The following is a 26,216-nucleotide window of genomic DNA, read 5'->3' as shown; positions in this document are numbered from 1 at the left end:
TCCTTACTCTCATTAGGCCCTCGGTTCACCACTATTTCCAGTATGTTTTTTGTCTTCTGCAAAATATTTGTTTAACGTCTCTGCCATTTCCTTATTCCCCATTATAATTTCTCCTGTCTCTGCCTCTAAGGGACCCACGTTTACTTTCGCTAATCTCTTTTTCACATACTTGTAGAAGCTCTTACAAACTGTTTTTATATTTCTTGCTCGTTTATCCTCATTCAATTTTCTCCCTTTATCAATTTATTCATCCTTTGCTGATTTCTAAAACCCTCCCAATCCTCAGGCTTACTACTCTTTTTGCTAACATTGTAAGCCTCTTTTAATCTACTATCCTTAACTTCTCTAGTTAGCCACGGTTGGATCATTTTTCCCGTGGAGTTTTTATTCCTCAAGGGAATTAATTATTTAAATATTCGCCATTGCTTATCTACTGTCATATCTTTTAATATAATTTCTCAATCTATCTTAGCCAATCCACCCCTCATCTCCATGTAATTGGCTTTGTTTAAATTTAAGACCCTAGTTTTGGACTTAACTACATCACTCTCAAACTCAATATGAAATTCTATCATATTATGATCACCCTACCCCAGACGATCCTCAACTATAAGATTAATTTACCCTGTCTCATTACACAATGCTAGATCTAAAATAGCCTGTTCCCTTAGTTGGTTCCTCACCATATTGCTCTAGAAAACTGTCTCAAATGCAATCCATGAACTCGTCCTCCAAACTACTTTTACCAATTTGGTTTGCCCAGACTATATGAAGATTAAAGTCCCCCACGATTATTACATTACATGCTTTAATTTCCTAATTTATACTCTGTCCAATACTATAACTACTGTTAGGTGGGGGGCCTATATACTCTCACCGGTGTTTCCTGCCCCTTGTTTTTTCTTAGTGCCACCCATACTGATTCTACATCCTGATTTTCTGAGCTAAGATCCTTTCTTACTACTGCCATTATCTCATCCTGTATTATCAGGGCTAACCCACCTCCTTTTCCATTTTGCTTATCTTTTCTAAAAGTCAAGTACACTGGAATATTTAGTTCCCAACCTTGGTCATCCTGCAACCACATCTCAATAATGGCTACTAGATCAAACCCATTTATCTCTATTTGTGCCACTAATTCATCTATCTTGTTACGAATGCTTCGTGCATTCTGATATAGTGCCTTAAATTTTAACTTTTTACTATTTTTTCCTGATGTGACCTTAGTCACTAATGCTCTATTACCTTTGTTAAAAACTCTGTCCCTTCCTGACACCGCTTGTTTTTACACAAATCGCTACACTGCTCTGCAGCCTTGACTTTTCTCCTTACCTGAACCCTCCCCCTCTTATTAGTTTAAAGCCCTATCTACCACCCTAGTTATTCGATTCACCAGGACACCGGTCCCAGCCTGGTTTAAGTAGAGTCTGTCCCAACAGAACAGCTCCCTCTTTCCCCAGTACTGGTGCCAGTGCCTCTTGAATTAAAACCCCTGCTTCCCACACCACTCTTTCAGCCACGCATTTAACCAGCTAATCTGTTTGTCCCTATGTCAATTTACATCCTGATGAATGAAACTGAAATGCTGGTAAAGCTGTTATGCTTTTAAAAAAAGTGAGTGATAGAGCTGCCTCCCATACAAGCTCAGTGCATCATTGCTGAATCAAGTAAGATGATGATCTGAAATGGCATTGGAAGTTTTTTGATTTGACCTCAATCATTTTTTTAAAATTTGACCCAATTCAAGGATTTTCAAGATGGTGGATAGTCACTTTCAGAAAAGACTGCTTACCTTCTCAGGAGTGTTTTAGAGTGTTCTTCAAATCAACCCAAATAGATTAATAATGGCATTAGAAATAGAAGAATCCATATGGTTCTATGGTAGGTCATTTTCCTTTCTATTGATAAATTAGGCAAAACGAATCAGTTATATGACAATGTCTGTAGTAATCACTCTTCTTGTAACAAGTGTTCGACAAACAACAATTGAAGTAAGTTTGAATCGTTTGGAAAAAATCCTAGGTTTACAATATGAAATTTTATTTTCAAAAGGAACAAACAATTTACAGGGATTCATACTTAAAACATATGTAGCTAACATACACTGGTCACTGGAATTTCAACCCTGGGAATGAGTAGTCTTGTGAATATTAGAAGATCATGCATCACCACAAAGAATGTACAACAACAACAACAAGGTTTGCCATCTATGGCAATATGAAAGGCAAGCTCAATTTATACAAGAATCTAGTAACCCTTCATATTAGACAAGCAGAGCCGGTGTTATTATACATTATAAACTGTTCAACTGAGACACAGACAAACACACATTTTTCAAATGTATTCTGTGCTTTCAACTGAGCAATGGTGAAAAAGGCAACATCAAGGAAACTACTGTTGTGCTAAAATGTATTATTGCATTGCTGCCTTTGTTTTATCCATTGAACCTTGAACATGCATAACACTGGCATAACAGCAAATTTGGTCTACACTGATTACTTGCCACGGTCAGTGACCATCTCAGGCTTAAATAGTCACAGTTCTTCCAATATAAATTGTGTCTTCCAAACTGGAAGCAATTTTGCATTATGGTACCCGGTAGGCTTTCCCAATAAAACAAACTGTATACAGCACTTAATTGTGCAGTGTAAGTCCATTATGTATTATAGTATCGAAGTATTTCCATAAAAATGTCACAGAGCAATGGTACAGCTAAGAAACAAAACATCTAATTCATAATCTTAATGCCATTGGTTCCAGACTTAGGAGGTGATTTTAAACCCCAAGAACAGGTGGGTTGGGGGCGGGTGGGAGTTGAACAGTTGTTTTTTTCGGGTCGCAAAGACAAAACTTTTGGACTTGGCATTCCCAGTGGGAAGCCTGTACTTTTCCGCGCCAACGTTAAACCTGGAAATAAAGCCGGGTTGCGGTCACGACCCAAAAAACAACTGGTTTCAACTCCCACCCACCCAAGCATCTGTTCTTGGGGTTTAAAATCACTCCCTTAGTGTTCAATTAAGAAACAAATTCATCCATTAAACACATCAAATAAATTTAAAAATTCAAAGTAAAAACTACAATATCTTAATTTCATAAGCCATTATCATATTTCCTATCTATAAAGGGATTACTCACAGTTCAAGAGGTTTGTACCCAAAACAAAGTGTTTGTATCATTACACTGGGGGAAAATTTAATTTAACTCATTGGCCAGGAAACCCACGGGATTGAGTGGAACGCTGATTTTACACACCACTCGATATTATTCTCTTTTGACTTCAATGGAGAGTAAAATCGGGCAGGGTGTAAAACCAGCATTGCACCCGGTCCCGTCAGTTTCCCGACTGGTGGGATAGGTTAAAATTGCTCTATTATAACTGCACTATTGCCAGTCTGGGTTTAAAAGTATATTCTATTTTGAGGGAGCATAGACAAACATAATCAAACACAAAACTGCACCAAATGCCTTCCAAGTGACACAGTTACTCTGTTAAATAAAATTTCTTTTGCACATATATACATAAAAATTTTCAGAAGTTCTGGAGTTCAGGAATGTTCTTGTAGAGGTCAAGAGATCCTGGATTTGAGAAGGCGCCCTGCTGCTTCACGTCTTTGCCAGCGATAACCTGCTTCACTGCCAATTCTACCTTCTTTCCACTAATAGTGTACTAGAAAAAAAAAGAGTTACGTGAACAATTTGTCTACTTAAATAGTTGATGGATCACACAAACACGCACACACACAGGTGCTCACTGGAGTCTAAATTCTAGTTAAAAAAATGTAACGTTTGCTCTTGATGCTGTTAAAACTGTAAAATGAAATTTTAAAAGTTTGCTCTGTGCTCGTCTGATACAGAAATGCCATTGTAGTTCTTCAAAGGGTTAAGAATAATTATGCATCTGTTTCACATCATGTTAACTTTGTGGGGTTTTTTTTGAGAGATACAGGCACAATCAACCCTATTGGACAAATCGTGCTGTATTTTACCGTCTGATTTGGTGTTCCTGTTCTAGTCAAAAGCTCGAGTTTTATTTGAATTCTTCAAACATTTGCTTTTACAGAGCGCAGATCATTTCAATCTATTAAATGCGCATAGCTTTACATATCAAAATGTGTGTATAACAAAATAGAATACACAACATATGAGATTTCAAATATGAACCATGGGCCTCAAAGTCAATGGACTGAAATAATGCCATTCAAATTGATTGGAGATTGACTAAGATGTTAGAAAATGTCTATTATAAATAAATTACAATAAAGCCAAATGCAGAACGGATTTTTTTGAACTAATTGCTCCAGGTTACCAGGATGATGAGCACACCTAACCCTAAGCAAGCAAAATCTTCTAAGATGTACTGAAGGCTAATTCTGCAGAGCTAATCTCTGGGGCTCAATTGCAATTAGGAACATGGTTTGCAAAACATAAAATTATTTTTACATTAATCTATAAAGCAGTGACAAGGATCCAACGAAAGAGTCTCAATCTGGGAAAACAATAGCTCACTTTGGATCACCATTAAATATGATGATTTCCACTCTCCTTATTGCTCAAGGACTATTCAGGCATTTTCAAGGTCAACTGTTCATACCTAATGTAAATTGAGGAAAATAAATATTGGGCTTATGTCCACTATAAGCCAACCGACTCAGTGTTCTGATGAAAGGTAATCGACCTGAAACATTAACTCTGTTTCTCTCTCCACAGATGTTGCCTGACCTGCTGAGTGTTTTCCAGCATTTTCTGCTTTTTTTTCAGATTTCCAGCATTTTGCTTTTGTTTTAATATTGATGTGTTTTGTGAGTACTACATATAGCAGTTGTGCTCTGAAAAGAATCTTATTCTTCATACATAACTGCTAGTTTAATAAAAGTTATTAAATTTTGATTCATCAGGGAGCATGTGCTGAAATGAATTATTGTTTAAGTAGTAAAATTGAAGTCAATGGGAATCAGGGGGAAAACTCTCCAGTGGCTGCAGTCATACCTAGCACAAAGGAAGAATTTAGTGGTTGCTGGAGGCCAATCATCTCAGCCCCCGGACATTGCTGCAGGAGTTCCTAGGCCCAACCATCTTCAGCTGCTTCATCAATGACCTTCCCTCCATCATAAGGTCAGAAATGGGGATGTTCGCTGATGATTGCACAGTGTTCAATTCCATTCGCAACCCCTCAGATAATGAGGCAGTCCGAGCCCGCATGCAGCAAGACCTGGACAACATCCAGGCTTGGGCTGATAAGTGGCAAGTAACATTCGCGCCAGACAAGTGCCAGGCAATGACCATCTCCAACAAGAGAGAGTCTAACCACCTCCCCTTGACATTCAACGGCATTACCATCACCAAATCCCCCACCATCAACATCATGGGGGTCACCATTGACCAGAAACTTAACTGGACCAGCCATATAAATACTGTAACTACAAGAGCAGGTCAGAGGCTGGGTATTCTGCGGCGAGTGACTCATCTCCTGACTCCCCAAAGCCTTTCCACCATCTACAAGGCATGTGATGGAATACTCTCCACTTGCCTGGATGAGTGCAGCTCCAACAACACTCAAGAAGCTGGACACCATTCAGGACAAAGCAGCCCGCTTGATTGGCACCCCACCCACCACCCTAAACATTCACTCCCTTCACCACCGGCGCACAGTGGCTGCTGTGTGTACCGTCCACAGGATGCACTGCAGAAACTCGCCAAGGCTTCTTTGACAGCACCTCCCAAACCCGCGACCTCTACCACCTAGAAGGACAAGAGCAGCAGGCACATGGGAACACCACCACCTGCACATTCCCCTCCAAGTCACACACCATCCTGACTTGGAAATATATTGCCGTTCCTTCATCGTCACTGGGTCAAAATCCTGGAACTCCCTTCCTAACAGCACTGTGGGAGAACCTTCACCACACGGACTGCAGCGGTTCAAGGTGGCGGCTCACCACCACCTTCTCAAGGGCAATTAGGGATGGGCAATAAATGCCGGCCTCGCCAGTGACGCCCAGATCCCATGAACGAATAAAAAAAAAAGTAAATAAACCAGAATATGAAGGGAAAAAAAAATTCTATTTCCAATTATCCCAAAATGTACTGTCACTCACACCTATATTTGCGACTTAGCAAATAACAAAACCAGTTTGTTTGAATGGGAATATGAAAAGCAACGCAAAAAGTGCACCAACTTACAGGAATATCTTTAGTCTCCAGGATAAAGGCTGGTACATGTCTAGCTGATAATGCCACTCGAATGGCCTGTCTTATCTTCTTCACCAGGTCCGCTGTGAAAACCTGATTGGAGGCCATTTTCAAGAAAAGGATGACTCTTTCCTCACCATTTTTGTTGTACTGTGGGACACAGAGACTGTCCACAACGTCCTCAAAAGCTTCAACTACAGGACAAAATGGCAAAAATTTCTTTCAGACAGGGAGAAAGAAAAAACTGCAATCTCTCAACTGGTGAACTTCTTAGCTACGACACGACAGATTTGATTAATATTCAAAAGCCATAAAATATAGCTATTTTGTCAGATTTCAAATGGTGTGTTAGTGGTGAACAACAATAGTCTCAGCACAGATCCCTGCAGAACACCACTTCCCACTTTCTGCCAGTCAGAGGAACTTCCCTTAACTCCTACCTTCTGTTTTTTTTTAGCCATCTTTCAATCCATTCTGCTCCCAGTCCCTGACTTCACATGCCCTGACCTTTGTCATGAGTCTCTTATGTGGCACCTTATCGCAGGCCTTCTGATCATCTATGTATACCACATTCACTGCATTGTTCTTGTCTACTCTTTCTGTTACTTCTTCAAAGAATACAATAAGGTTGGTTAAACATGACCTTCCTTTTAGAAAGCCATGCTATTTTTTTAAATTATATTCTCCATCTCTATATATGTTTTGTAAGAAATGAAACAAAGAATCTGGTATCTTTCCTACCACTGAGGTCAAACATTGAAATCAATGGAAATGAAACTTGGGCGGTTTCTACAATGGGTGGCCAATCCGCAATACCAGTTTTATGCCCGGGCGGCAAGTTGAAAATCTACCCCATCTCAGAGAGCCACGGATTCCTAACCATTTTCTCTGTCAGACTGATAATCTTGGTCCATAGCAGATGACAAAAATAATAGCACTTTAAAATTGTAGGCTCTATATCCTGAAGCAGAATTTCAATACCAAAAGATAAAAACTTCTCAACTCCATTACTTCTATCCATGTGTGAAAAAGCAGCAGTTTGGAAACAAATAATCAGTGACCAACACGGCCATTAACTTCTACACTAGTTGTATTTCTCCAAATGCTGTCATTGAAAAGGAGTTTAAAAAAAAAACACAACTGTAATTACAGAAAAACATTACATTAGATCACCACACTTTACCGATATGGTAGATTTCAGAGCTTCCAAATCGCACTCCATTTGGATTTAAAGTGCCATCACTGCAGAAGGGAGAAATATATTAGAGCAGTTCACCTTCAAAACAAAATAAAAGCTGCAGTAGTAAGTTTTGTGGGATGGGGCATGAATTACAGAATGACATATCATCACTGTTTTCTAGGATATATCAGCATAACTGTTTCAGGATCAAGGATCCATCAACGGCAAGTATATTATAGACATGATGGAATCAGGTAAAAATAAATGGTTTGTTTTCAAGTGGATCAGGGATTCTGAAATCTTCAATCTATTACATCTACCAAAAGTTAATCTATGGCAATTTTATACCAAGTTTATACCCCAAGTACAACACATTAGTTCATCATCAACTAAACTGAATACACACCTTTAGGGTGTATTACAAAGTGCTGCATTTCTCAACCAACTCATGTACCAGTGAATGGCCAATATGTTGCCAAACCTGCTGGAACCAGATCCAGCCTCCGCCGTTGAATCAATCTAAGATTTGTATCAGGACATTTGTCTAATGCTGTAGACTGATACGTGTTAAGACCATCAGACATGTAATGCGATATGACCTATGAAGAGTTTGTGTTAGTCTGCAGTTGTTGATACCTAACATGTATTTTAAAAGATGTTCACATTTCAAGAAACTATGTGGTAGAACTAAAGTTACGGTTTACCCTGATTGCAGGCTCCTCACACAAACAGCCCAGAATTGTATACAACTGCATCAGAGTTCAGATAATCAAGTACAGTTGTTTGCTCCAGTTCTAAAGCCTATGGCCCACATCTTACGCTTAAGAAAGTAAGTGACCATAATCATAGAATTTGACCAATATCTATAAATAGTAATGTGCTACATGTTATGCTAAGAAAATAGCTGGGAAATGAATTGCTGCTTTTACTCTAAGGACCTCCTGATGTGCTATACTGAATGGGTTGAAGCAGATTTGCAAATATATATATTCTTTCACAAGTTTGTAGCTATAGAATAAATAGCACCGTAAAATGTTATCCTGATTTACTGGTGTTCAGGTCCCACAAACTTCAAGTCTATTACAGCATTATTCACATATTTATGGCAGAGAAGACTTTCCATAAAGCTGATTATGGCAGTCAACATTTTATATATCAACTGTCTCTAACTGTTTAGTAAGTCACAAAATAAAACTGTTACCAGAAAATGATCAAAAGACTGAGATAGAAGGAATTATTTTCCACTTGAGTGTACAATTTTTTTAAAAAAAATTAGTGCCAAAAAAATATCAAGCTGCAGTGAACATCCAAAATGTACACAGTTCTATAATCAGAAAAGGACTATCCTAATAAAACTTCAATTGTTGAAAGAGGAACATAAAAGTAGAACTGACTGTGTCTAAATTCACATGCAAACTTTGCTCCCTATGAGAATTTGATGAAAGATTTTTCTAATGCAGACACATCTTGATACAATTTCTCTAAATGTGAGCCCTTGAGTTATAGTAAGGTCAGAGAGTAAGAAAGTCCAACCAACTAATTTTAATTTCTCAAACCTACCTTCTGCCAAGCATTACGATTCCTCCCGTCTTTGGGTTTATTTTAGCGTAGTCACCATGGGCCCAAACCCCTAAGTTTGGACATCAATAATATTTATTATGACAACTAGAGATCTGTAGTAGTTAAAGTATTTTTCATTCAGACATTTTTCATAAAATGACCATAAAGTTGTGGGAACGTACTGTTGCAATGCATTTATCCTCATAGATCTTTTTTGGTTTCAAAAGAATGTAATTTCTTAAGTTATGTGCTTTCACCTTTTTTTTTGTCCAAACTAATCAAAGCAATGGAATCAACAGCTCACATCTGGCTGTATTCTTGTTTAATAAAATATAATCACACATCTGTATGATTTTTAACATGCATCTTTAAATGGTGTGGATTGTGCCACCAGTTAAGTCTGCATGTGTCACTTAGATTTACTGAAAGCATCAGCAATATTTTCTGACAACCCATGTAGATTGTTGCCTGTCAAGGCTGTTAAACCTCATTTAGGGAGATAGTCTGTGCTGCAAATGACAAAAACGACAGAATAAGCCATTTACAAACTTTACTCATTGTGTCAGTATGACATTTTAAATTGATAATGTTTCAACTAAAAAAGGTGCCACAACTGTACTTGTGCAGAGCAGCATGGTTTGTACACATAAGATGACACGCCCACAGCCAATAAGTGATTTATTAACTGGGGGCAGCTGTATATGTCTTAATTTATTTGTTAATATAAACCTCTCAATTTGTATTAAGAACAACTAACACTTGAAAAGCATCACTGCTCAGTGTACAATTCTACAGGTCCCACTTGCACTAAGAAAAGTGGCACAAAGTATGTATTCCAATCATTATAAATATATATATATATATATATATATATATATATAAAAAAAACAATTGAGAGTGGGAGGGTATTAAATTTATAATTAGTCAACTGGCATTTGATACGCTACAATAATCAACAGTGGGGACTGAATTCATATTTAACAAAATGCCATCAGACATGCTCCATAAATCCTAAGCACTTCTTGTAATTCTAATAACCCTTCTAATTGATTACACTATTATAGGCACAGTAATAAGTGGCTGTTTCAGTCTTGTAGAAATGGACCAAAAAAGACTGTTCAAATGTAGCAAATAAAGGATTATGGGCATATGCAACAAAGCTGACTGAGCAACTCATCAGAGAGACTGCAGAGGAGCAGTCAATAATTGTGGTTACTGGTTGGATCAAGGATTACCTGAAAATGTGACAACAGTTTTGATCAATAGGTATGCATCAGTGATAGATTAGACATCAGAGAAGACTCCAGGATAAGTTTTTAAAAAATCAAAACTTGCAATGGATGCTCCCAACAAAATGAGAAGGGAATTAGATCACCAGAAATGCCCAGCCTATGAAATTTTGTTTCCCATGGAAATTCATCCAATGATCACCAAAAAAATTGAATCTGATATGGTAGTGAATCCATTAAAGTCTAAGTGGCTGGCACCAATAGTAAAAGCTGGAATCAACTTTAAATTAACCAAAGTTTTAAATGATTTGCATGGTTATCTTTTGCTTATGGAGTGTAAGGCATAGAGAAAAAAATTGGATCGTCAAGTTTTGACAGACTTGAGTTTTCAAATATTCTGTCACAATTAAGAAACCAGTAGATATCTTTTGGACATCAACTATAATTTGTTTCTGGATATTCTCTGACCATTTGGAACTAGGAGATATTTGAAGAATTGGTGAAAATTTGTTCCTTGGAGACCAATGGCAGCTAAAGTAACTCCTAAAGGAAAGCCTGACGTTCTTTTCCCAGCTACCCGACAAATTCATAAACTGCTGAGATGATATGAAAACCATGAGTCATCATTTACCTCCATGAGATGATAATGATTCAATATATCCATAATGCAAGATTAAAAACTTTCATAAACATTTATGCATAAATACTCAGTTAAAGCTAATAAAAGCAGGGGGAGGAGTGTGGAGAAAAACTGGTGGAAAAAAACGAGGAGCAAAAACAAAACAGGCACTTTCACAAAGAGTGTCCCTAAATTCTCAGACCTCAACAGTTCAATTTATATACAATAGAATGAGGTAAAGAAAATCTTTTCGACTTTTGCTCTATTTTAGTCCTTTTATTGACACTAGAGTTGAGCATGAACCAGATCGAATTATGGCTCACTCAAGCTATGGTTTACTCACCATTTGCTTAAAAATCCAGCATTACAAAGCCTCCAAACCATAATCCAAGTTCAACATTGACCTGGTCTTAATTGTATAAGGCATCAAGAAATGTACCAAAATGATCTAAATCCTGCAGCTATGTGAACTCTCCAAAATTAAGAAAAAAAGAACTGGCATTTATATCGGGCCTTTCATGACCTCAAGGCATCCCAAAGTGCTTCACAGCCAATTAAGTACTTTAGAAGTATAGTCATTGTTACAACATAGAGAAAGGTGAACTGAAAATATTCTGGTCATACCTGGGAATCTAGCAAAGTATGCCTTGTGATATTTGCTGCCACTTTCATCATTCCAGAACTGTGTAGGCTGACAGGGAATGGGTTTTGTGCACACCAGTTCTCCACTTTCTCCCCACAGAACTTGTCCTATGAACAAAAGAAAACTCAATATTGTTTTTTCCTGTGAAGTTTATTATTCTAACTGTTTTGTGGAAGCTTCCTTGAAGAGAACTGTACAATACCACTTACAAACTTTCATTATCCTCAACTACAAAAGCAAATAATTATTTTTGACATCATGTCAAACATGTACATCCTATTACTTAAAGCTACAGTGCCCTATAATTATAGCATTTTTCTGTAGTTGAAGCAGAACTAAAACAGCTCGTCTGTGAAGAGATGGAAAAAAACCCCAGAGATTGCCAACAGAAAAAAGTTTTTTTTTTATTAGCTACTTTTGCTGTACAACTATCAGCAAAATAATGAGGCACAGCAGTTTTAAAGCTTCTGCATAGTGAGTCTATTAGTAACTAGTACCATGATAATCAATAGTGAAGGAATGGGGTGGGGGGGAGGAAGAAGAGGGATTCTCCCAAAATCAGGAATTCCCACTTACAGTGGCATTCAGCAGCTTGGAACAACAGCTACAAGAGGTAGGAGCCAGGTCCAGTGCTTAGGAGGGAGGAGGTGGTGAGTGGAAGATGAGGAGAATACCAGCATTAATTAGAGGGGAGGAATGAAGGAAGAGTGCCAGCTTTGAACTGGAGGGGGAAAAAAGCACCAGCTTGAACAAGGGGAAGGAGGAAGAATAGTGCAAGGGTAGACTGGGTAGAGTTTGCAGTGGGTATAGCCGTGGAGGAATTTGTGGACCAGGTTGAGGATTTTAAATTCAATCTATTGTGAGATGTTGAGCCTGTGTGGGTCAGCGAGGACCGAAGTGATAGGCAAGTAGGGTATATTTTGGAACAGGATGTGGATGGCAGAATTTTGGACTATTTGCAGTTTTGGAAGTGTAGAGGTTGGTAGCCCAGCAAGGAGGGTGTTGGAGAACTTGGATCTAGAGGTGATGAATATGTGGATAAGGATTGTGGCAGCAGTGGGGTAAGGAAGGGTGGAGGTGAGTGCTGTTGCAGAGGTGAAAGCTAAGTCTCAGTGATGGATAGAATATTTCAAACTCAGTTCTGGGTTTAACAAAACAGCAAGGTTGCAGGCAAGCTGGCTCAACTTGAGCAAGCTGCCACAGAGGCAGAAGGTATCAACAGCAAGGGTGCATAGCTTTTGACAATGACCAAAAATTACAGCTTTAGTTTTCCCACTATTGAACTGGAGGAAATTCTGTTTCACCCATTATCATGTCAGACAGGTGGTTTGATAGCATGGAGGTCATCACGGAGTCAAAGGAAGGGGTGGGGAGATAAAGCTGGACATTGTCAGCATAAGTGTGGAAGCTAACCCATCATCGGTGGATGATGTCACTAAGGGTAGCATAGTAGATGAGAAAGTGAAGGGGGCTGATGATAGATCCTTGGGGAAATCTGGAGATGACTAGTTTGCAAAGTTGGCACATATGGAGATGCGACAGGTCCATCAGCCATTTAAGAAAACCCCAATATCTATTGCAGGAACACAAAAGCTACTGCAGCCTGCACCTCAACCTCAACATTCTGCTATCAATCCAAAGGGTCTGCAAAAGACACCAGCAAACTTCACACAGCACTCTGGCTGTGGAACTCGATTCAAAACGAAGTTGTTGTCTGGAACTGTGTGGCTTTTTATATTGTAGTCCAGGTTATGCTAATGTTACTGAAGCACACATTTGCTAGGGGAAATCAGAGACTTCCCCATTTGTGTCCTTGTGTAATTTCTTCAAATCTTTGTATAGTCCCAGCAACCAGCGTCAAATTCAGGAGACATCCATTCTGGTTACAGTTGCCTCTGACAAGATTGCTATGCCACTTGACATATTGTCTATAGACTCATCTGTTTGACCATCTTAACTGATAAGTGTGTGTGTACAGGGTATTAACATTGTTGAAAGGAACGGATGATGGGATCAAAAATAGGAAAGATCACAAAGCAGGAGTTATGTTATTGTACTAACTTTCTTCATTCCAGATTTCTACAGCCATCCCTAAGTTCCTCGCTTGTATCTCCCCTCTGTAGACCGGGATGGTAAAGTTCTGGCCCATGAAACAGGAAATGATGTCTGTACCACCTGCAAGAAACAGGACATATAATGAATTTACCATTTTCAGCCTTGTCCCTCCAGGGTTACAACAGGTGAAACAACTCAAACCATTTCCCTTGCGATAGCAATTGAGCCTTCAGTCCATGCTGCTTGTATGCACAAACGAAATACTGAAAATATTCTGAATCGCTCATTCTTCTTAGAGGAAATGGCCCTAAACAGAGTCCGTATTCATTTTTCTACCACCGGATACATTATAAATCTCACATGCTGCATGTTTAAACAGAAAAACATATTGAATGATTCTACTTCACATTTGACTGTATTCACACAAATATTAACAAGGATTCCAATGCTGTAAGCCACCTAAAGTTACTGTATATAAATTGCATCTGACTATGGTTAAAGTGGCAAATACAATTGAGATGAAATTCAAACAGCTCTGAATCTGAATTGTAACAATATTCTCTGATGTTTATTTAGGGGATGGCTTTTCTTTGGTTCAATTCCAAATATGGCTTCCACCAATGATCTACAGATGCCCGCAAGCTCCATCCTGGTTCTCAGTTAAGTCTTATGGATCTCAGGGTCAGACTTCAGCATCTCCAACCGAGAGAATGAAGAGGGGGGAAAAAAAATCAGAGATAGCTGTCCAGTGGCTCTGGTTAGAAGTGTATATTTGTGGATGTCGTGGGTGAACAGCATCAGGCCTTGATGGCCTCCATGGTTAAATTGCCCAACAATCCTTATTATTGAGGATCATACATTAAGATGGATCGTTTAAGCATGCTCTCTGAGGCCATCTCCTACTATAGAACCGTACTCCAAACATAACGAACCAAAAACACACAAAATAATTCCGTGGGCAGACTCCGCCCCTGTATGGATAGGCATAAATGTTTCTTTTCTTCAAAATTTCTGAGACATTTAAGTAGAGACATTACTTATTAGATATGATTTGTGTAGCATACAGCAAGGAAGTTTACCATGGTAATCAATGCAACTGCCACTTGCCCTTGTCGTGAAAACAACCACAATGGTGAGCATTTTCGTTGCTCGTAGACAAACCGGATCAGTAAATCTGGTACAATGTGCACAACGGCACCACACAGTGGTACCCAACTGCAGCGACTATGCCGTAGTCACCATCCATCCCCTTCCACATATTTTACGAGGCAAGCTGATAGGCTCCAGGGAGGATAAAAAAAATCTTTTCCATCTCAAGGCTACATGTGAGGCATTATAAATTTTGCAGCAATATAGTTTACTGAAAACTGTGGAACAGCATAGTCATTACCCTCAACAGAAACATCTATAATGTGCATAATAATGTCTCCAAACCGAAAATTAGAGAGGAGAAAAGGCTGTTGGAAATTAACTTATTGTTTCGAGGAAATGAACTTGCCCAAACAAATTATAGGTAATGGTCTACGGTGAACATGTAAATTAATTCTCTCTATGTGCAGTGATCAGCCATTTGGGTTTCCTGCATTTTTATACCTTTTGGGAGCAAGCCTTCAAACTGTTATTTACTATCATTCAAAATCTATGCATTCCTACTCTGTACAGCCAAACAAGTAAAATATTTTTAGCATATTACAATTTAGGTTTTATGTGCATTATTTCACACTTATAAATCTTATTGTGGAATGGAGGAAGATCGAAGGATGTTGTAATCAAGGAAACTGTTGAACTATCCATTACGGTAAGAACAAATCGAATGCTTTGCTTCACACCACAAGGTAAAGTTAGGCAAAATAATAATCAGCTATGGTCCGATTTGGCCAGGCTATTAGTTTCCAGTGTGACACAACTATTCAAATATTTGTATTGACAGAAAATACATCACATTTTGGTACGGTACAATTTATTTTGTGTTAGGAATGGGATGGAGGCACTTTCCATCAGCTTTGTGCTATGGAGGTCTCATTTGGACTGCACAGTGACGCCCGAGGTTGATGCAGCACCACAGCACATACGACTGCCGCTATCAACTGCACAGCTATTATTACATCTCTGTAGAATTTACTTCATTTATCTTGTTGATTCCCAAGTAGCTTTCTGAAATATTCTGCAGCAGTAACCAACTGATTGTGAAAAATCAGTATACTAGACAGCAATTTCCAGAGATATGAAAATGATCAAAACATAGCCAAGGTGGCGTCAGCCTTCTATACACCATCAGATTACTTATGTTCTGTGTACTGCGTATAATAAAAGGGAAATTTATTTTCCCCCACATCTACAGTATCCATTGTAATGCTTGAGCACCCATCTCCTAATAAGGAAAAAGAGCCCTGTAGTAATTTTGTAAACCGTGGTCCCTGGAGAAACTATTATTGCTCTGAGGTAACAAAAAGATTGCAAACATGATTAACACAAATTATAAAAACAAATGCAAGCATGCCAAAAAAACAACTATTTATCAGTGTATTGAAAATGCATTAATTACCCCACAAAGGAATTCACTACTTCACATATCCTGGAAAGGCCCTGCTTCTGTACAGCAGCCCAAGTAACACATTCCAAATGGCCCATATGATTAATTTAATTTGCCTCAGAAAATCACATAATGCAATGCTCCAGTACTGTTAACAGCTTTGCATTCATTTAATTATAGAACATTGTCAAGTAATATCATAAATCATTTAAGTCTGGAAAAAAAGCATTGATTTAGTAGTGTAATTTACTACCCTGAATTTATAGGGACCAACCTATTACCAGGAGGTGGAGATCAGCCATGGCAGAAGGTGATTAAAGCTAACAGCAGAAAATGAAATGAGTTTTTAGGAGATTTAGCCATGTACCAGTTGATTCATCTTGTAGCTTTGAGAAGCCTAGCTTGTCTGAGCTGTTAAGTAAGCTCTTGTAACTGATAAAAGATTTTATTTTGTTCAGTTTAAATCCCTCACCCCTGTATTTTTCCTTTCTCCCTGTTTTTTTAAACTGGAAAGATTAACTGGACTTGAATTATTTTGCAAATTCTCTGTTCAGGGGTCAACTGTGTCATGCTGGAGACACCATTTTGTAGGAGTGGTAAATTTTCTCCACATAGTGAAACAGTCCATTTTGTAGCCTTGTTAAAATTCACAAAGCCCACCCCATATATCTTGGCAGATTGGATTGCTTGCCACAGAGGGAATGAACCTGTGACCCACATTTCTGTGACATGGGAATCTTTTACTACTAATTATTGACAAAACAGTACTGAAGTCTAGAGATGCAGCTGACTTATTCACGCCTTAGAGTTAAATGAACAGTCTCAGTTCCTGCAACAAAACATCAACTTTTACCCTATGCTATAGGTGAAGAACTTAATTTTCTCCGTAACACTGTATAGTATAGTCTGTGAAATGTTATAGTAGAAAACTGGCCAATATTTTACACACCATTGCTTTGGCTCAGGGACAGAAAATATAAAGTTAAATTAGGCAGATAAAACATATGGAAATAGACTCAAGGATCTGAGACTCTTCTCATTGGAAAGGAGAAGACTTTAGGGGGGAGATACACAGCTGAGGTATTCAAAAAAGTACGGCTCGGAGGTGTAAAAGATCAGCCAGAACTACTTGCATAAAAAAGCAGAATGGGGTAATAAGAGTTTAAGCTGAGAAAAGATAGTTTCAGACAGGATATAAAGGAGACAAGACTTTGTTAAGAGGGTTATTGGTTATTACAACAGCTTACCAAAAGGAGGCTGCAGAGAAAAATAATTTAGATACCTTCAAGGCAAAATTGGTCAAGTACCCTGAAGAGAAACACATCATCAGATACAACTGATAGGACAGCAGAAAAGTGGATAAGATGGAACTTTGCTCTTTCTCAGCCTTAATCTCTCTCTCTCTTGGCTGCAAGATGAACAAAATGGCACGCTGAATGATACTTTGGTTTAGGTAATACTAAACCATATTTTGTTCTTTTATATATATATCGTAATGTCAAATATACTTTGTGACTCGCCATCTTTTTTGAGCATTGTAATTGGTCCAATAGATATTGTATGATTATTGCATTACCCTCTTTTGATAAGCACGATTATCAGCCAATCAAATTAAAGACCCAGGACCCACTGACGCCACTTCCTGCTCCATGACAAGGCACGTTACTCCACCCCTGACCATTCACCTGCTCCTTCCCAACAGTGGCCTTAGCTTCCCCGAGTGTCTCATATGTGTCCTAGACCACCCCAACTGCTTGTTGCTTTGGTTGCCATGCTCTACTCCCACATCATCACCCCAGCCTCTGGACGAGAGGGCCCATGTCAAGGCAGGCGGAGGGGAGGGGCGCGGGGCGGGAGGGTGGGGCAAGAGGCGCGGTGTGGGGGAAGGGGCGCGGAGAGCGGAGTACGGGGTGAAGGAAATAAAGATTCTTAATGAAGCCCTGACACAATGTGACAGCAACATTATCTATGTGTAGGAGAGAAAAAGAAAAATAAGCTGCAAATTCTGGAAATCTGAAATCAAAACAGAAAATTCTGGAAGCGCACAACAAATCAGCTGAAAGGAAAAAAGAAAGGTTTCTGGTGTAGACCCTTCATCGGGTCAAGGACTCACTTACCTTCCAGTGCTGACAAAAGTGCATACACCCGAAACATTAGCCTGTCTTCTCTCTCTTCAGATGCGGACAGATTTACAGTTTGCATGAATTGGATGGATAGATTACTAGTTGACGCAAACCTTGAAACGTTGATGATAAATAGACATCCTTCAAAAGCAATATGCTGCACATTCAGGACAATTACATATCCATGCGCAGGAAAGGCAAAGTAAATAAAAATGCTTAACATGGATCAACAGAAAAATTAAACGGGAAATTAGGAAAAGAAGATTTGGAAAGCTTAAGGAGAAAGAGTGGCACATGATTATACAAAGCAGGTCAGGAGAAAAGTTGGGAATACGGAGGAAAAATGGGAAAAGAATGTGCATCTGCTGATAAAAGTACAACATGATTCCAATACAACAGGGAGAAAGTTAAAACCCCAAGGGGCCTATATAGAGTTCAACAGGAGGATGATGAATAGCTCAGTTAATGGACTAAATGACAGTTTCTCCAAAGTGTTTTTTTTAACATGGGGACAATGCTTACAATATACCAAACAGCCATCATTTGCGCTATATTTGACATTGGTGAACAGAGGTTCGAGATAAGCTGAAAACCAATAAATCTCTTGGAATAGGTGCACTATACTACAGGATACATAGAAATACAAAAGGAGGAAATTTTTAAAGCACTGACATAATTTTGACTGAGGTTTAAACAGACCGAAACCAGGCAAATGTAGTGAACACATTCAAAAATGATTCTCTCCAAACACCTAGAACTATACTCCGATTAGTCACACCTTAATAATCAGAAAAGTAATGAAATCAAAAATAAAACAATAAAAGAGTACCATTAAGTGTCAGCCTTGGCTCAGGGGTAGCACTTTCACCTCGGAGTCAGAATGCTGTTGGTTTAAGTGCCACTCCAGAGACTTGAGCACATAATCTAGGTAATACTGGGGGAGTGCTGCACTGTCGGAGGTGTCATCTTTCGGATGAGGTGTTAAACAGAGGAACCATCCGCCCTCTCAGGTGGACGTAATAGATCCCATGGCACTATTCAAAGAAGAGCAACAGAGTTCTCCCAGTGTCCTGGCCAGCATTTATCCCTCCACCGACATCACTAAAACAGATTATTTGGTCATTATCTGATTGCTGTTTGTGGGACCTTGCCATGCGCAAATTGGCTGCCACGTTTCCTACATTACAACAATGACTACACTTCAAAAGTGCTTTGGGACATCCCGAGGTCGTGAAAGGCGCTATATAAATGCAACTTCTTTCTTTATATAAAAAGAACTCCATGAATGACAGCCAACATAGTTTTAGAAGGGGGTAGATCTGGCCTGATTTAACTTCAGAATTTTTTTTCCCAGAAGCAAACATCCCAAATTGATGGGGAAAAGCAACATTACATATACCCAGACTTCCAAAAGGTCTTTGATAAAATACTTAAATGAGAGATTCCTTTACAAACGAAGATGATCAGCAGGTATCAAGGTAACTCGATTAGTAGCAAGCAGAGGGTAGCTGGGTTGCAATGGGGGGTGTGGAAGGAGATAATGGGTGGGGTGCACCATGGGTCTGTCCTGGGACTCTTCCCGTACCACACATACGTGAACAAACTGGCATCACAATCTCATTGCAAGGTAGTTTAATTCACAGATCACATGAAGCTCGGTGGGGGGGGGCGGGGGGGGAAGGGACGTACACTCAGAGGAGACAGCCAAGATCTCATAATAGGTTTGCAGCTGGGTTGGTCAATAGCAAATGAAGTTCAACAGACAAATATAAATAAATGCGTACTGTTTTAAATTTGTCTGTATTGAACTTTGTTTGCTATTGACCAAACCAGTGGAAATTAAATAGGAGGCTTTAGTACTCTAATTGGTCGTATGGAATCTGCCAAGGAGGAAGCTGAGACATATAGGGGAGTTGATGGACTTGCTGCTCATCATGCCCAAGCAGTGCACAGCCACAATAAAACAAACAAGATGCTGGGTTATACTGCCAAATCCAATAAGCTCAAATCCCCAGAGGCCAAGCTGAAAGTGTGCAGTGCTGTGATCAGGCTATAACGTGAGTACTACAGACATTTCTTCTTCCTACAATATTAAAGGGCTACGTAGGCCCTAACGACCGTGCTGAGGAGAGCAAACAGGGTGATTGGCAAAGTTCGAAAGAAAAGTCATCATGAACAATTTAATAAGCTCAGCTCATCTGCCTCAAAAAGAGCCGTCTCACTTTATAGAGATATACAAGATACATAATGGGTTAAAGAAACTGAGCCAGAAAAAATACTTTCAGGTATCCCAGGGCAGCATTGAAAGAGGCACAGGTTCAAGGTTGTGACAGGCAAGTTTAGTGCAGATATCAGGAAATGTTTCTTTATAAAAAGAGATCAAAAGCTGAAACGGATTGCCAGGAAGAATGACTGATGTCAGGACTTTTAACTCATTTAAGAAACAGATAGAAGCTGTTACAAATGACACTCTCTGGGTCCGATGACATCTAGTTTTGGATATGCCATAATTTCCTCCAGCTAAATATTGGGAAGCCACTGTCCTCACCCTCCCTCCTACCCTGGTAAAACTCTGTATCCTCACCACCAACTCCATCCTCGTCCTAAGCCTCTGCCTCAAGAGGAACATTATTTGTAACCTCAGCATCTTGTTTGATGTCGAGCTGAATTTCCGACCCCATATCCACCCAGTCATTGAGACTGCCTATTGCTACCCTTTAACACAATCCACCTCTGCCCATCCACTGCTGAAACTCTCAGTCACGTCTTTGTTACTCGATTAATCCAACCACCATCCTCCACCCTCCATTAACTTCAGCTCATTAAAACTCAAAAACCAATATCCTATCCCACACCAAGTCCCACTTGTCCATCACCCCTGTCCTTGCTGACCAACATTGGCTCCCATTACCCAAGCCTCAAATTTAAAATACTCATATTTGGGTTTAAATCCCTCCTTGGTCTCATACCTTGCTTTGCACCAAACCTATCACATCTCCCCCATGCCCCCACCATAAACTCTGATATTCTGACTCCAGCCTCTTGTGCATCCCTTATGCTGTCTATCTAATGGTGGCTGTGCCTTCAGTCACCTGGGTCTCACTCCATGGAAATCTGTCACAAACCTCTCTGGTTGTCCACTTCCCTCTCCTCCTTAAAATCTACCTCTTTGACCAAGCTTTTGGTCACCCCTCCTAATCTTTCCTTTGTTGGCTCAGCATCCATTTTCTTTATGCCTCTGTGAAGTGCTTTTCTACATTTCCCTACATAAATGCAAATTGTTCTTGTAATGGGAAGGCAGTTAGTTTGGCATTCTGGAAGGGGAGGTCAAATGGTTCTTCCCAACCCATCTTGTGACATCTCTTAATCCTCAAATGTTGCAGATAAGTTATCATCCAGATGCAACCAGGCACTGCAAAGAAGACCGCTTGTCGTACAGTCAGGATTGGCAGTTTCAAATTAATCAAAAATTAGTCTGGTCATAAATGTGCCAATCTTTAGACTTCTGGCTTTACAAAAAAAATACCCTTTCCAGCCAAAATTGAGGGGACAATTATTTTTGAAAGTGGATAGTTGGATCCAGGGGATGTGGGGAAAATCGAGTAAGTCAAAGCATTTGTACCTATTTTTAAGAGGGGTATACATAGAGAGAATGGGGTGCTTTAGTTAGAAAAGATTCAAAGTTTTTAAAAAAAGTTAAAAAATAAAAATTAAACAGAGAAAGACAACAAGGGACAAACAGAGAATGGGAAGGGATGAAAAGAGAAGGCAAATAGATGTAATAAACATTTTAATTGTGTATAGTATTAATATTAAAATTGTTAAGATACTCCTGCCACTCAAGTAGCTATTCATGCAATATTATGGTTTGTTTCAGCAAGAGTATGCAAGCTCAAAAAAAAATCAGGCTGGTCCAGGTAGCTTGGAATTCCCTCTCATGTCAATGTTTAAAGAGTTAATATAAAAGATTATAGGGATTCACCCAAGAAAAAATAGCCTCAAATTTAACAAAGGGACCCAAATAGGATAGGTTTCCGAAATACTCAGATTTATCATATTCTTTAGGAAAAAATGTCGCTTAATTGTCTATGTTTTACCATCTATTTGCAGCTGCAACCCCTTCTCCATCGACCCATAAATTAATAAATAGGACATCTGCCATAAACAGATCAGACTAAAAATAGTGTGTTCCATACATCATTTCATTTTATTTTCCAGGATAACACTAAACAGAGTATTTTAAGATGGCCATTTTTAAGTTCAAAGTTGATAAAACAAAACGGATTTAAATTTTTTTTTAAAAAAGAGACTGATAGTCAGAAATCCCAAAAAGATGTAAAATACAAACCTAAATTACATAAGTAATATACAAAGATTAACCATAACTGGTTTAAAGAATAAATACATACTAATACAAAATGAAGGATATCTTTGAGCTGCTGAACAGTACCTACGAGATTGTAATATTGTCATCGCTAGATCTGGATCCAGCCTTCAATTGTAATTTTTCAAGCTTCAGTAAACTCTGATGATCTGGCAAAGTTTGGGGACTGTTTGATTAAGTACCAGCAATCCTGATGTGAACAGCAACTGAAGCATAACTTTTCATATGCTTTCATTAAAAATACCTCTCAAGTCAACAGTTTCTGAACTCGCTTTACAGATGCTCCGTGTACACACACACCATCATGCAGCACAGCAGCATGCAAAACGGATAAACACACAAAAATATTTTGTTTTACTTTGTTAACTGGAGTATGACACATGTGGAAACCTAAACTAAAACCAAGTACTGAGAAATTCATATGGCTAGAGTTTCTGTCTGAAGTGCACTCTCTCTCTCTCTCTCTCTCTCTCCACAGGGGCGTACTCCACTTAAGTCCAGAGAATTTAGGTGGAAGTTGACTTGAGCCAAGGCTTAGGGGCACACTGAAATGTGATAAAAAAAGATAATCTTGGAAATCAACCAGATAAAAATCGCATTGTTTATCAGCACAATGCAATGGTAAGCTTCCCACCACTTGTCCAGTTCGGACCACCCTACCTACTAAGACACTGGCTTACAGGGAGCTGAGTGGGAAGAATCCCAGCTCCCAGCACTGTCTGACTTAGGTATCAGACTACCAACTCCGGCAAAGAAGGTTGACTCAGCTCCAATCTTCCATCACCAGTCATGTCACCTTGGAGCCAACTCAACCTCAGAGACCCCTGCTTACTTCATTTCTCCCCCCCCCCCCCTAAGGAAATAGACACTTGGTAATTAGATGACAACTGAGGTTGCACCCTCGCTGGACAGACAGCAGTTACCAGGAACTCCTCACAAGCGATACGATGAGCAGCACAGCATACCAAAAAAAGGGTCAGTGCATTACAAACATCCTCTGGGCCACATCAGGGCCACATCATGGCCACACATCATCCTCCAGCAAATGCAGTTTCCTCCAGTTAGAGGTGCAGACCTTCAGCAGCAACAGGTCTCTGCAATCCAATCATGAAAGGCATAAAACCTTGAATGCATCAGCATGTGGTTTCATACCCATCCTTCAGGTAACACAGCTGTCAGACAAAACCTCAGTTTCCTCATCAGCTATACAGCAAACATATGCCTTCAGCATGGTGGAAGGACGAACGCCAAACGGCTTATGACGTGCCATCCACCTTCATGTTCTACATTCAATGACAATGCACACTCAATCAACTGTTCAATCAAGCTACTCACATGAGAGGCTTTGGCTCAAAGAGATGTGCCCACTGTGAGGCTGATCATTCCTTTCAACTGCTGAGCAAGAGATCAGTGTAAGCTAGAGCCTGGTCTCCCAGCAACAGTTCCCTTTTTGCCATAAATCCATCTGACTGTTTGGTCCTGGATCTTGCACATGGTCCGGAGGAAGCCCTTGCAATGTATGCCTATAAGTTCCAAACTATGAGGCAGATCTTGTATGCCACAAGCTTAGGCTGCATTGGAACTTTGCTGTCATTAACGAATGTTGAGAAAGTTCCAAGTGTGCATGGCAGTGGAAATAATCAGTGTACACAGTGGGCTGGTCACCATCTGAGAAAGACAAATGGGTTTAGCATTTCGTTGATTAAGAACTACACAAAATGTTAACCCACCTGACTCTTTCAGATGCTGACTGGTCTGCTGTGTACTTCCACCAGTACATGGACGAAAGGACGGTCCACACCCCTGGGGTCGACCAGCCTTTCTTCCACCACATTCCCAACCCACAAGAGCCTTCTCCTCTGCCAGATTTTGCATGTTTCCCTCCCCTTCTGCTGTAATCATTTACACCACCTGTGGACCCATCTTTTGTTTCTATATTTGTCTCATTATTTCTTCCATTTGCCTTGCACCATCATCCCTTTTGTCATTTAATCACCCCTGCCCTCCACCCTATCACAAATCTCTCTATTTTGTTCCCTTCTTGCCCTTTTCTCTGACTCTGTACTTGCTTAAAAGCTGTTCATTTCTAACATCTTCCAGTTCTGACGAAGGGTCATCGGCCTGAAACATTGATTCTGTTTCTCTCTCCACAAATGCTGCCTGACTTGCTGAGTGTGTCCATCAGTTTCTGTTTTTATCAGATTTCCAGCATCCGTAGTTTTATGCCTTTGTTCCAGCACATACTGGTTTTATTTCTAAAAGTCAGAGCTTCTGTATGAAGGCACCGGTTTTGAATTTTGAAACTTGTGCCATTGATGCTTCCCACAAGTAAAAGGCTTATTTAGAACCATTGTCCTTGTAAAAAAAAATATCCTGATAACTAAGGAGCTGGGGAATGATCCCTAACTTTTCCTAGATACAAGCCTAGCTGAAGATTTAGAGGAGTCATGTAGCAAAGTTGATGTCACTAAGTGGTTCAAAGTCCAAGTTGTTTCATTGGGTCTGGTGGCAAAACTCTCAGGAACCAACTGTCTGGATAAAAGTAAACATGAAAACCCTATTCAAGTAGTCTGGACTCAGTAGCCAACAGGCATTTTGTAAATAATTGAGAGGTTGCTGTCGGTCTAAATGTTAATATATACTGAAAGGCAGAACAGAAAACACGTCACCAAGTAGCCACGCAAACCGGAATGATCAGATTTCTCAGTCAGAGCTCTAGCCTCGAAGTAGTTGAGAACTCTGCCTAAATTTGGACTTCCTGAAAAAGGAGCCTGACTTTGAAAGTGGGGGAAAAAAAAGTCATCCATCCTGATTATTCCAAGTTACCTCCCACTCTTTGCCTATTAGGTGTCTGGTGGTGCTTTTGAAGGGCAACCATGTCATAGTCATAGTATGGTACAGCACAGCACAACACAAAAGGAGGCCATTCGGTCCATCGTGCCGGCTCTTTGAAAGAGCTACCCAATTAGTCCCACTCGCCTGCTCTTTCCCCATAGCCGTGCAAATTTTTTCCCTTGAAGTATTTATCCAATTCCCTCCACCTCAATTCCCTCAAAAACATTGGTTATCTCTTAACAAGGTCATAAAATCAGGTCTACACATCTTAAAGGAAAGCCAATCCTTTAAGCCCAAACAACTTGGCAAGTGACTAAATGGAAGCTGAAAGAACAGTCTTGGTGCTCTCTCCATAAATGGGGAGGCTTTGGCCTTAATCTTGAGGGGGAAATCTGAGCATATTTCACAATGTATCCCATGGATATAGGTAGCTGGCATTTCACAATTAGAGGATAATATGGAGTAGATTTTTGTCTCCATGAATACAATTTGGTGGCCCTCTTCTCTGATGGAATTGTTAGGGAATGACTTTACTGCAGGGGACAAAATCCAACATCACAATGAGAACAGTCAGCTGAAGGCTGGTGCAGAAGAGTTAAAGCTTGGCTCAATATCCTTTTAGAGCTTATGTCCCAGTGAAATGCAGTATTGATTCCAGATATTCTACTGAAGTTTGCAAAATTTTATAACCTGTAATATTATCTGAGATTTCATTCATTTTTATTTTTTTTTAAATAAACTATTACAATTAAGGGCTTTCCAATCAAGTTATATGAGGCCCTGTCTGCAAAGAGGAACATTCTTTAATTTCTCAGGATATGGGTCACTTAGACAATGCTACATTTATTACCCATTCCTAGTTGTCT

General features: G+C 39.5%; 1 protein-coding gene across 1 annotated transcript in view; it reads right to left on the bottom strand.

Moving 5' to 3' along the window:
• Positions 1-2,019: 2,019 nt before the first annotated feature.
• Positions 2,020-26,216, bottom strand: part of aacs (acetoacetyl-CoA synthetase) — a 110,680-nt gene continuing 86,483 nt past the window's right edge. The window contains exons 13-18 of the mRNA XM_068005753.1: positions 13,482-13,595; positions 11,402-11,527; positions 8,930-8,999; positions 7,373-7,431; positions 6,181-6,383; positions 2,020-3,667 (exon numbers count right to left, since the gene is read on the bottom strand). Coding sequence (XP_067861854.1) covers positions 3,530-3,667; positions 6,181-6,383; positions 7,373-7,431; positions 8,930-8,999; positions 11,402-11,527; positions 13,482-13,595 — 710 coding nt within the window. The 3' untranslated portion in view covers positions 2,020-3,529. The remainder of the gene's footprint in view (positions 3,668-6,180; positions 6,384-7,372; positions 7,432-8,929; positions 9,000-11,401; positions 11,528-13,481; positions 13,596-26,216) is intronic.

The sequence above is a fragment of the Heptranchias perlo genome, chromosome 25 (assembly GCF_035084215.1).
Source record: "Heptranchias perlo isolate sHepPer1 chromosome 25, sHepPer1.hap1, whole genome shotgun sequence".
In the NCBI taxonomy this organism is placed as follows: Eukaryota; Metazoa; Chordata; class Chondrichthyes; order Hexanchiformes; family Hexanchidae; genus Heptranchias; species Heptranchias perlo.
The sequence above is the reverse complement of the archived record's forward strand: the minus strand, read 5'-3'. Positions and strand labels throughout refer to the sequence as shown.